Source organism: Micromys minutus (assembly GCF_963924665.1).
Source record: "Micromys minutus genome assembly, chromosome: 12".
NCBI classification, from domain to species: Eukaryota; Metazoa; Chordata; class Mammalia; order Rodentia; family Muridae; genus Micromys; species Micromys minutus.
Window position 1 is genome coordinate 25,531,641 of NC_137981.1, and position 12,380 is coordinate 25,544,020.

The 12,380-nt window shown below is 38.8% G+C and overlaps 1 protein-coding gene across 3 annotated transcripts in view; it reads left to right on the top strand.

The window, feature by feature from the left end:
• BMPR1A (bone morphogenetic protein receptor type 1A) overlaps positions 1 to 12,090 on the top strand; it is a 90,903-nt gene extending 78,813 nt beyond the window's left edge. For all 3 annotated transcript variants that reach the window (XM_080926094.1, XM_080926095.1, XM_080926096.1), the window contains exons 11-13: positions 6,227 to 6,402; positions 7,316 to 7,446; positions 7,533 to 12,090. In XM_080926094.1, coding sequence (XP_080782220.1) covers positions 6,227 to 6,402; positions 7,316 to 7,446; positions 7,533 to 7,658 — 433 coding nt within the window. In that variant the 3' untranslated portion in view covers positions 7,659 to 12,090. The remainder of the gene's footprint in view (positions 1 to 6,226; positions 6,403 to 7,315; positions 7,447 to 7,532) is intronic.
• The last annotated feature ends 290 nt before the right edge of the window (positions 12,091 to 12,380 follow it).

A 12,380-nucleotide genomic window follows, 5' to 3' on the forward strand; every position in this document is an offset into this window, starting at 1 on the left:
ATGCTTTTTTTTTCCAGTTTACCTTTACTTACTCTTTTTGCAAATATAGTTGTCGATATTAAATATAAAGTAACCTGTAACCTAAATGAATGAACATTAAGTTTGCTTCCAGTTTATCTGTATTTTATTTATATTTATTTGAAAATTTATTTATGTGAGTACACTACAGCTGTCTTCAGACACACCAGAAGAGGGCATAGGATTCTGTTACAGATGGTTGTGAGCCACCATGTGGTTGCTGGGAACTGAACTCAGGACCTCTGGAAGAGCAACCAGTGCTCTTAACCACTGAGACATCTCTCCAGCCCTCATCTGTGTTTTTAAAAGGTTATAAAGCTAGGTAGTGGTGGCACACACTTTTAGTCCTAGCATTTGGGAGGCAGAAACAAGTGAATCTCTTTGAGTTCTAGGACAGCCAGGGTTATACAGAGAAACTCTGTCTCAAAAAATAAAACAAAAACACCACAACAAAAATGGATATTATGAACATTATTGAATTTTATACATATTATTCTATTCTTGGGCACTTGCATAAATATTTTTGCTGGAGTTCAGGAGTAGTCGCACACCTCACATGTATGAACACTGATCTCAGTCAGACAGGGATATCTTATTGAGCATACCCCCCAAGACTGATCAATCATAGTTTAGACTTCAGGAGCTCAGGCTAAGCCCCCACACATTTCTCAGGGCTAGCTTATAAAGGATAAAACCACAAAACCATAGTGAGCTCATATGCAGGTTCTGGAAGCGCTGCCCCATGGTCAGCCCTGACTCAAGGTATTTTTGATATAACAGTTCATATTAGCCTTTGTTTGTTTGTTTGTTTATTGCAGTCTGGGTCCTTTATTTCTATTTGTACATTAGGCCATGAATTCATAGGGAATGAACTCCAGCAGCAGAGGCTCTTTTCCGTTAGTCCTCACAAAGTGTGCTTCTCTAGGTGGAGCAGGCTGGTGCTCCAGGCTGAACCCAGGTGCCCTTTTCTTTGGCTTCTTTTTTCTTCAGATCCTTCTCCTTCACCCACTTCAGGAAGCTGTCTCTGCTCTTCAAGTGCTTGATGTGCTCAATCCTCAAACTGATCCTTTTGGTCAGAATCTGGCCCCTAATTGCTTGTTTACAGCGATGCCCACAACATGCTGGGTGACATTGTAGACTCTTGCAGTTTGCTGTGGTAACACTTATGGGGCATTTCTTTTTGAACAGTGCCCATTCCCTTGATGTCTACAATATCACCCTTTTTGTAGATTCCCATGTATGTGGTCAAAGGAACAACTCCATGTTTCCTAAAAGGCCCAGAGAACATATAGTGAGTGCCTCTCCTCTTACCTTTGCGTTCGTCATGTTGGCGAGTTAAACTGAAAGATGGCTCCATATTAGCCTTTAATTTGATGGGTCCTAAGTGAAGCTTATGGTTGTGGAATTTCCTTTTTATTTGCATTGGTATGAGGCTGTCAGATCCCTTAGAACTGAAATTACAGACAGTTGTGAATTGCCATGTGGGTGCTGGGAATTGAACCTGGGTCCTTTGGAAGAGCAGACAATTTTCTTAATGACTGAGCTGAATCTCCAGCCTCCCTGGAGTTTCTTAAGATTAACAAACCTCATAACATTCAGAACATAATAGGGTGTGTGGTCTGCATGAGTTTTTTATTTATAACAGGGTCAAGTTATTTTCCTGTGTCAGTAGCTGGCAGGCATGGAACAAAATGGCTACAGCTGCGCCAGATGGGCAGGTCTCATCAGTTTTTATTCATAATAGATTTCTAGATAAAAGAGGCTACTGGAAGAGTTTGCACATTATTTATGGCATATTGTATATATACTGTTTCAGAATGGTATTGTGTGTGAATTTTACACTCCTGTAAATAGGGGAAGATAATTAAGTACTTTCTTTTGATATTGTCAGTTTTCCAAAACAATTTGAACTATAAAAATTTCAAGGAACTGTTGAAGCAATTAAAATGTGTTTTAAGAATGGAGCAGTTGTTTTACATTTCAGAATTCATTTAAGGCCAAAAAGTAAAAAATACTAATTTACTATTTGAGGGACTAGAGAGATGACTTAGCAGTTAAGAGCACTTACTGCTCTTGCAAGGACCTGGGGTCAGTTCCTAGCACCCACATCCAGCTTCTCAAAACTACCTGTAATTCCAATTCCAGGGGATCTGGCCTTCATAGACCTGCAGTCACTTGGAGCATATGAACTCATGCAGGCACACATACACTCCCATAAAGAATGAACAATTGTTTTGTTTTTGTTCATTTTGAGGCAAGGACTCACTTTGTCACCTGGGCTGATCTGGAATTCTGTAGACCAGGCTGACCTTGGACTCATAGACGTTCTCGTCTCAGATAGTGACAGGATTCAAGGCATACGCCATTATACCTGGCTTTTTCTTTTTCTTTTCCTCTTCTTTTGTAGCAGCAGCACCAGCACCAGCAGTAGTAGTAATTAACATTATGGGTCATCTCATCTTCTTGGTCATTAACAGTGTTCTTTTTGTTGTTTAAAGGGAAAGCTGTTGTAAAATAAGATAAATTCTAAGTTTTGTTTCCCAGCCCTTGCTCCCAGACTGATAACTCTGAGACTAATTTATTATTAAATGCTTAGGCCATAAACTTAGGCTTATTCCCTAACTAACTCATTACTTATTTGGTCCATTTAAACTGTTCTGTCTCCTACTTGCTTAGCTAGCTCTCCTTCAGTCCCAGCCTGCTTCTTTCTTCATGGCTCTCTCAGCGTCTAGTTGTAATCCCTCTTGTGCCTCTCTTTAGTCTCATTTTATGATTCTGTAGTTAACTGCAAGTTCTAATTGGGACATTTAAAATTTATAAATGAATATAATGTATATAATAAATTCATAAATACATAGTGACATATATATAATAATTTATTTATACAATTTTTATGTATATAAGTAGCTGTCTTCAGACACACCAGAAGAGGGCATCAGACCCCATTACATGGTTGTGAGCCATGATGTGATTGCTGGGAATTGAACTCAGGACCTTTAGAAGAACAGCTAGTGCTCGTAACTGCTGAGTCATCTCTCCAGCCCTATTTGCACAATTTCTAAAGACAAAATTTTATCACTGTAAGTAGTTCCCTGGCTCAGACAAAGAAACACACACAAAGGTAAAACCTATATGTGAGGAAGAAGTTGAGATAACAGGCCAGTAATTCACACTGTAGCATTCTGTTTATTCATTTATAGCAGCCAAGTTCTAAGTTGCCAAGATACCTAAATCATGTGATTACATTTCCATAAACTATCTTCACTATCCCACAAATCATTACCACTGATTTGCACTTAGCATAAAGGAATGGGCTCACCTAAAGTCTTGCTTAGGTCAATTAAAACCAGGACTAGTTTCTTTGTCTGAGCCAGGGAACTACTTACAGTGATAAAATTTTGTACTATCAGAATGTTATCCAACTTTGTATTTTTAACTTTGTTGTGTATAATGGTGTACAGTTAACAGTAGTTTTATACTTCTTTAAAAAATAAGTAAAATCCACACAGACAGCTGCATAAGTAAAGGCATTTGCTACCAAGCCTGATAATTGTTCATCTATAGAACCCAAATGGAAAAAATTGAATTCTGCAAGTAGTTCTCTAACCTCCACACATGTATTCTCCTCTTATACACAAGGAACGAAGGAAGGAAGGAACCATGCCATTGCTTTCTTTGGGGTTAGAGAGATAACTCAGCTGTTTAGAGCTGTTCCCATCACCCGTACAAGTGGTTGACAGTCACCTTACAACTTTAGCTCCAGGGGATGCACGTCCTCCTCTGCCCTTGGCAGATACCAGTACTCACATAGCACACACACACACAAACACATAAAAATGATTTTTTTTTAAAAGCAAGAAAGTTTAATTTGTTGTTTGGCACACACACATACTCACGAGTGTGGGGGTTGTGTGCATGAGCCTGAATGTCTATATATGGGGGTGTTTTGTTTTTCAAATTAGGGTTTCTCTGGGTAGCCCTGACTGTGCTGGAGTTGACTCTGTAGACCACCAAGCTGGCTTCAAACTCATATCCCCTGTCTTTGCCTCCCAAGTGCTGGGATTAAAAGTGTGTGCCACCACACCTGGTTTTATTTTTTATGTTCATGGATATTTTGTGTGTATAGATGTCTATGTGCCACCAAGCTGTTCCTGTAGAGGTCAGAATCCCAGATCCCCTGGAACTGGGATTACAGGTGGTACTAAGCTACTGTGTAGGTGCTAGAAATTACACCCAGGTCCACTGGAAAACTCATCAAGTACATTTAACTGCTACGCTTTCTTTCCAGTCCATATTCCATTGTTTTTAAATTCATCCTCACATGAGTGTTCAGGAATGCAGCCTGATTCTTGCCAAGGTAGAACACAAATAGCGTCTAGCCTAAGTTTCTCTGAAACTTCATGAGCCAGGCCTCCACTTTCTACATTTCTCTCAGCATTCTGGTCTTCCAAACTCCCGTTAGTAAGCCCAGTAAGCTCTGCTTTCATCATTTGTAGGCTTCTCCATGTTGTTCCCATAAGTCATATCAACCACATTGTCAAGTTTATCATAGCAACAACCCCACCCCTCCTCTCTGTGTGCTATAGACTGATGCACATGCAGAAGCTAGAGGAGCGCCTCCAATATCCTGTTTTTATCATTCTATTATTCCCTTGAGAAAGGATCTCACTAAACTAGGAACTATCCTGGTGGTTAGAAGCCCCAAGGAACCTTTTCTCTCTTATCCCCCATAGCATGGGGGTTACTGATTGGCACATGGATATGCCCAGCTTGACTGCTAGGGATTAAACTCAGGGCCTCATATCTGTGTTACAAGTGTTCTTATCCAGTGAGCCTGCCCTAAGAACCAACTTCATACATTGTTATGTTTCACGTTGCTGTGACAAAATACAACAAAAGCAACTTTTGTCTGTAGCCTTTAGCTGCCAAACCCTGGTGCCAGCCCAACAAAAGCAACTTTTAAGGAAGGAAAGAACTTATTTTGCTCATGTTTTCAGGGTGTAATCCATTGTGATAGGAGAAACATGGGGGAGTATGAGGTCACATTGCTCCATAGTAAAAAAGCAGAGAGTTGAATTCGAAGTGGGGTTCTCTTGATTTCTCCTTTTTCCATTTTTATTCAGGAATCACAGCCCATGGAATAGTATCACCTCATTCAGGGTGATCTTTCCTTCCTCTGTTAAATTTCTCTGGAAATGCCCCCAGAGACGGCACATCCCCATCCCCATCCCTGATCTTATTAGTTGCTTCCTTCCAAATCTAGTTAAGGTGACAATGAAAATTAACCATCAGAGATGTTTTATGACAAAATACAATACCTGTACTGGTCCCACTGGAAAGTGGTTTCTAGAACCTCCCAGTCACAGTAATAAAAAACATTAATCTTCAAGTCTACAGTTCAGTGCAAACCCCAGAAAACTAAAAAGTCATCTATTACTGATTGACTATTTATGTAGATATTGTTTATAACATAAGTAAATTAGATCCATGAGAGATAAATCTTAATTCTGCATTTTTAGTGTTAAGTTTATTGTATAAAAATGGTAAAATAAATTTTTTTCTTTAATTTTTATACTCCTCAGATATAATTATCTGTACTTCTTTTCTTATGTAAAATATTGTCATTTTTTTTTTCTTTTTCTTTTTTTAAGATAGGGTCATATGTAGCCCAGGCTGGACTGGAACCAGCTATTTAGCCAAGAATGACCTTGAAATTCTGATCATCTTGCCCCTGCTTCATCAGTGCTTAGTGTTAGGATTACAGGCATGGATCACCCCACTGGATTTATGTGGTACTGGGGGAAGAACTCAAGGCCTCCTGGATATATAGACAAGCACTGTGCCAGTTGAGCCACACCCTAGGCCAGTGTTGTTATCTTTTGATAAAAACAGAGCTTCTTTGGTGACAGATCTCAGCTAAATTTATGAAGGGGTATTTGTATTATTCCAGTTTAGTGTGAAAAAGTCAGTTAGTGATCTGTGGCAGACATGGTCAGAATAATTGTCCCAAATCCTGATTGGAATGTTATGTAATATACAACATATTGAATCTATAAAGGTGCTCAACTTCCTAACACATCTGCCCTCAAGAATTTATGGTAAAGAATATAAGAATTTGCATGTTTTAAACAGAAGAATATTTATAAGAATGTACAGAGATGAAGTATTGTTTGGTTCTCAACTGACCATTGTCTTGTTCCTGTCTTAGTGATACAAACGAAGTTGACATACCCTTGAATGCCAGGGTGGGCACCAAGCGGTACATGGCTCCTGAAGTGCTGGACGAAAGTCTCAACAAAAACCATTTCCAGCCCTACATCATGGCTGACATCTATAGCTTTGGTTTGATCATTTGGGAAATGGCTCGTCGTTGTATTACAGGAGGTAGGAATTTGAATAATGTTTCTGGTTGTATTTGTTTACTTGTCATTTAAAAAATAATTACCTAATTTATATGCCACCTGTGTCAGGGTTTCCCAGGACTACTCTCAGATCCTGTGGTTTCATCAGAATTACATGCATAGTTGTCTAAGGGAAAAGGTGCCAAGAGCAAAACTCAAAACATCCAAGACAGGTTTCCAGCAGCCCTCCTCAGTCTATTTAGAGAGAACATGGCCAGCTGTGACAGTATGAAGTGTTGTCATCCAGAGTTTGCTGGCCATGTATGCTTGCTCTGCTAGCTTGTACTAGAACTCCAACCTTTCAAAAGAATGTGGGTTCAGCGTAACAACAGTGTTTACACTGTCCACCAGCCAGCGAACAGTGGAGAGTGACTCACAGACGGCCCCAGACAAGGCTCACAGAGCTTCCTTTTTAAGAGCAGAAGCGGGCCTGCTTTGTGAGCTGCCTGCAGATCATGATCCGTCTTTCTCTTGCAGCAGAGAGTAATAACGACACTCACAAGTAGGAACAAAGAAGTAAATAGCCATTTATACTCAAATTTTAAATTAAAAAACCTGTATTTCTTCTCATTTCCTTTGCTTTTGTTTTGTTACTTGTAGCCCAGGCTGGCTTCAAATCACAGTCCTCTTGTCCCAGAGTCTCAATTGCTCTCCCTGCAAAAGAAACACTTACCATTGCTGATAGATTTCATTCTGTCAGAGGTAGGGAGAATAATGGGTCACAAATAGTAGAAAAATACACATTTACTATTAAAAGGGATCCATTCAGATTATGTTTCTTTTTTATGTAGGAATCCATTCTTAGTTCCATAGTTCAATGAGAGATGCTGTATATGTTGATTAAGAGTTGTCATACTACCATGTTTTTGCTCACTGTGTTTTCACACTCCCTGCAGGAATTGTGGAGGAATATCAATTACCATATTACAACATGGTGCCCAGTGACCCATCTTACGAAGACATGCGTGAGGTTGTGTGTGTGAAACGCTTGCGGCCAATCGTGTCTAATCGTTGGAACAGTGATGAAGTAAGTTGGAGCCAAGTCCCTGTAAAGCAATCAGTGGGTGCTGAGTTACTCTGTGCTTACCTCACTCTGTCTGCATTTCTCTTTAGTGTCTTCGAGCAGTTTTGAAGCTGATGTCAGAATGCTGGGCCCATAATCCAGCCTCCAGACTCACAGCTTTGAGAATCAAGAAGACGCTTGCAAAAATGGTTGAATCCCAGGATGTAAAGATTTGACAGTTGAACCATTTTGAAGGAGAATGTAGACTGCAAGAACTTCACCCAAGGAATGGGTGGAATTAGCATGGAATAGGATGTTGGCTTGGTTTCCAGACTTTTCCTCTACATCTTCACAGGCTGCTAACAGTAAACCTTTCAGTACTCTGCAGAATACAAGATTGGAACTTCAAACGTGTCATTCTTTATATATGGACAGCTTTGTTTTAAATATGGGGTTTTGATGCTTTTTTGGTTTTAATGAAACTGCGTCAAGAATCCAGTCCTGGTAAGAAGTCTCTGGTCAAACTCTGGGTACTCACTCTCCTGTCCATACAGTGTGCTTTCTGTGAAAGCCTTAAGAAGATGAATGAGCTCAGCAGAGGTGGAGAAAGGCATATTTGCCTTCTACCAGAGAAAATATCTGTCTGTGTTCTGTCTTTGTAAACAGCCTATAGATTATGATCTCTTTGGGATACTGCCTGGTTTATGATGGTGCACCATGACTTTGATATGCATACCAGAATTCCCCTGCTGCCATGGGGCTTGAAGACAAGAATGTAAAGTTTGCACAGGAGGGTATTTGTGGCCAGTGGTTTAAATATGCAATATCTAATCAACATTCGCCAATCTCATAAAAGCCATCTACCTTGTAACTGTAGTAACTTCTCCACCAACTTATTTTTAGCATAATAGTTGTAAAGGCCAAACTGTAAAGTGTCCATAGACTTGGACGGTTTTCCTCCAGTAACGATTTTGTTCTCCTTTTGGTAATTATTTTTGTTATAAAATGCCTCCTATTCAGAATTGGAGCTCACCATCTTGAACCATACTTTGAAAGAAACACCTCTTCCTGGAGTGAGTCTGCCTTACTGCATCTAATGGCATTGTGGGTACCTGTGATCAGATTCTGGAGTCTTTGTTCTCTGTACCTCTTAAAAAGGGAAGTTGTTTATCATGTGTAATGTGCTTTTATTTTCAAAACCTGCATAGCCTTGATTCTAGCCATGTTTTACCTACCTGCTCAGTTCTATACAGAACAGTTCACATGGGTCTCACATCTGATCCTTAAATGTTTTAAAGTAGAGCTATGTATGAATTTCAGAGTTCATGCATTTAAAAACTTCAAACTAAAACTTCACTAAGATACCGTCTCATTATGAGGATGTCAGCTGCTGTTTTCAATAATTGTAAATGTATTTTAGATATTTAAATCTTTTCGAATTTGGTTTTAAAGTTTCTGGTCCCTAACTTGTGAAGACAAAGAGGCAGAAGTACCCAGTCACTACCCATATTTACACTGAACATTATTAAATAAAATGGTATGTGTTTTATAGAGGTCTTGTTATCTAAAGAACAATTCTGGTTCAAACTAATAGCAATATCATACTATTTAAATGTTTATTCTAAGCAAACAAGCCATGTGAGGGTCAAGTGGCACTTTCTCTTTGGATGAAACATAAACTAAAGGTGGTTATATCAAAACATAGGACGATTTAAATTAAATGAGAGGCAGGTAGAACATGTGCATCTGTCCATCTACAGACATGACTAAACTTAGTATAACACCTACATATCATATTCCACAAATTTGAGATTTGTTGTGCCTGTTCTGTTTAATGGATCTCACCTAGTGTACCTAAACCCTGAGAACACTGAGGTCTGATTTTACCTAAGCTCAGTTAACCTGGATATATTTTTTCTGAATAAACTAAGTCTTGAAAGTCACTTATCATCTTAATGATATAACTAAGAAATGTAAGCTTCATTGTTAGACATGATTAAATTGTGTGTGGAGAGCACTGTGATGATTCCTTTTTACTTAGTGTGCTCTAAGAAAAGGCTGTCAGGAGTTAATTGTAAGGCAGGCAGTGCGAGCTCCAGGCACCGCCTTCCCATGCTGCCATCACTGTGCTCATGGGAAATGCCAGATGCTGCCGTCTTTCCTTGTTTGGATTCCTAAAATTGGAAGTTGCATTAAACTTACAGTGTTCTCCTCTCCCTCTTACTCTTAAATTTAAAATTCAGTAAGTGAAATATTTAAAGAATGCCTCAGACCTTTGGCCAGTGAGACAGCTCAGTAGAAAAAGGCACTGGCTGCCAAGCCTGCCACCTCAGTTCAGACTCTGGGATGCACATAGTGAAGGGAGGGAGCCAACTACCGCCTAGTTGTCCTCTGACTTACACATACTCCATGGCTGGCCCTCTCCCCCAAACACACACCATTCACTCCACATAAACACAGAAGTGACTTAAGGGAAAAAAGAATAGAACCTACTGTGCGATGTGTTAAGTACTATGTAGTTACCTAAAAACTCATAAATATCTAGAAACTATGATTTGGTCCCTCTTTGAATCTGGAGTTTAAAAATCACATGGCTAAAATCAGCCATCCTTTAAATAATTAAAAATAAAAGCCCAAAACCACAAACTGCCTAAATATATACCAGGTAATCCAGGAAGACGTCATGCGTGGTTTGTGTGACCGCTAGTTCTCCGGTACAGAGCATGTTAAGATTTGCCCAAGCCTGATTCTCTGAGGTTTCTACAGCACTGAGAAAATCTGAACTGATTTCTCTGGAAATAACAAAAGATATTTTAATCAGCATGTTGTGCTACCTTTCCAGTGTCTAGAAACTTTCTGAAGCCCATAACGTCACCTTTGCTCTCATCAGCTGTTGTCCTAGAATGTGCCAGTTTTTAATTTATTTATTCTAGTGATATTCAATATGTTTTTCTTTTTAGATGTTTTTCTCGTTTAGAATAAAAGGACTAGTTTTTCAAGAACCCTGCATCTCTGATTTGGCCTAAGGTATATATTATATTATACATTGGGTTAGTCTGTTCCAGGGCAGATTTCGAAAGTGATACACTTGTCTTTTCAGATGTATATTGTTTGGAAATGTTTCCAGAAGTCTAAGATAATTTGAACTGGAGTGAAACTGATGTGAAAAGGTGGTGTGGCCCTGTGATAATAACACAGATTACTGAGTCAGACTAAGCAGAGACAGTTCTCACCTCCTGGCTGTAAGATGGCAGAAAGTAGGCAAGCAGAGCCTGATTCTTTGGGGCAGTATATGAACCCACAGGGGATAGGAAGCATCATCCCATAGAGAAAGCCTGTGCATATGGCTTTGCAAAGAGTTAGACATAATACTGTAATTGTAAGTTGTGCTCTGTGCTTTCCTTTCAGTGGAATTATTTAAGCTCTTTAGTGACCTTTGTTTTTCCCACTTAAAAACTAAAATGTAGCATATATTGTATAAAATGAAAATATTAATGGCTTAGGGAAACTGTACATAAGGCATTGACAGGTCTAAATAAAGCATTTTTATTATGCAATTGTAAAACACCAAAAATATAGATTCATCTTTGATATGTAACACACTAAATGTATTTTGTACAGCATCTGATTTAAAAGGTGCCTTATTAAGTTTACCATTAATTGCTTTGTTCTATATACAGATTATGTCCAATGTATCATTTTTCAGTAAATAACCTTATTTTAGTATACTTCAGTGATGTGTTTTGTGATGCTGTTCTTGAATTCATCGTGTATCAGAAGTTAACTGTTGAGATTTTATAATAAGTAATGTAGCGTACATACATACATTCTTGAGCAAGCATTTCAGCTTCTGGAAACTGGGCAGGGAGCATGGTCAGGTAAGTGCCACATGCTTTTCCTTTATGTAGATGTTAGACCTAACTTAATGAGGGAATTTTTCCCCCTTCTATACAAAAAAAAAAAACAAAAAAACACAAAAAAACATTGTTTTCTGGTTATAAAAATATGTGTTTATGATAGAACATTGGGAAACGGGGAGAGGACAAGCAAATAAATTACTCCATTTTATTGCCAGACACCACTATTTACATTTGAATGTTTCTCTCCAACTTTTTTCCCCCATAACATTAAGACCTTGGTATTCTGTGTCAGTTGAAAACACCATATATTGACTGGGCATGGTGGTGCATACCTTTGATTCCAGCCCTGGGAACAGAGACAGCAGATCTCTGTGAGTAGCAGAGGACAGCCTGGTCTACAAAGTGAGTTCCTAGAAAAGCCAAGGATATACAGAGATACCTTGTCTTGGAAAAGAAAAACACCAAATACATCTTCATTTTATTCTATTTCACTCCCACAAAAGAAGATGTTAAACTTAGCTCAAACAATCTTGTGCCTCCCAAGTAGTGGACTTTAAAGCTTAGCTTTAAAAATGTCACTTTCAAGCCAGGTAGGATTCTCTGAGTTCAGGGTCAGCCTACACAGTTCTAGGACAGTCAGGCCCTGTCTCAATAGGGAAGGAAGGAAATAGAGGAAATAACTTATGTAACCTCCTTTTTGTTATTTTAATTATTTTTTGTTTGTGGTTTTGCTTTTGTTTTCAGAAGAAGAGCATAAAACTGGGTCTTGCTTGTAGCCCAGGCTAGCCGCAAGCTCTGTATTCTAGGTCTGGACTGTATTTTCATTTCCTAAACAATAAAACATATTGAGCATTATTTTACATAAACTCTTATTTTCTCTAAGATCCTAAGTGCAAATATGTATATTATAACTTTATTAAAGGAAAGTTAAGGCTTTTGATGTTCTATCATCAGACATTTTTGTTTTTACTCTACAGGGTAGTATGTTCAAGGCTTTTTATCTTCTGTTTGGTAAGATCCCTTAAAGTGGCCGCACAGTAATTTTTCTATTGCAATGAGAAGGTTGTGCTGAGTTCCTGTTTGACGGCGTGCTTAGGT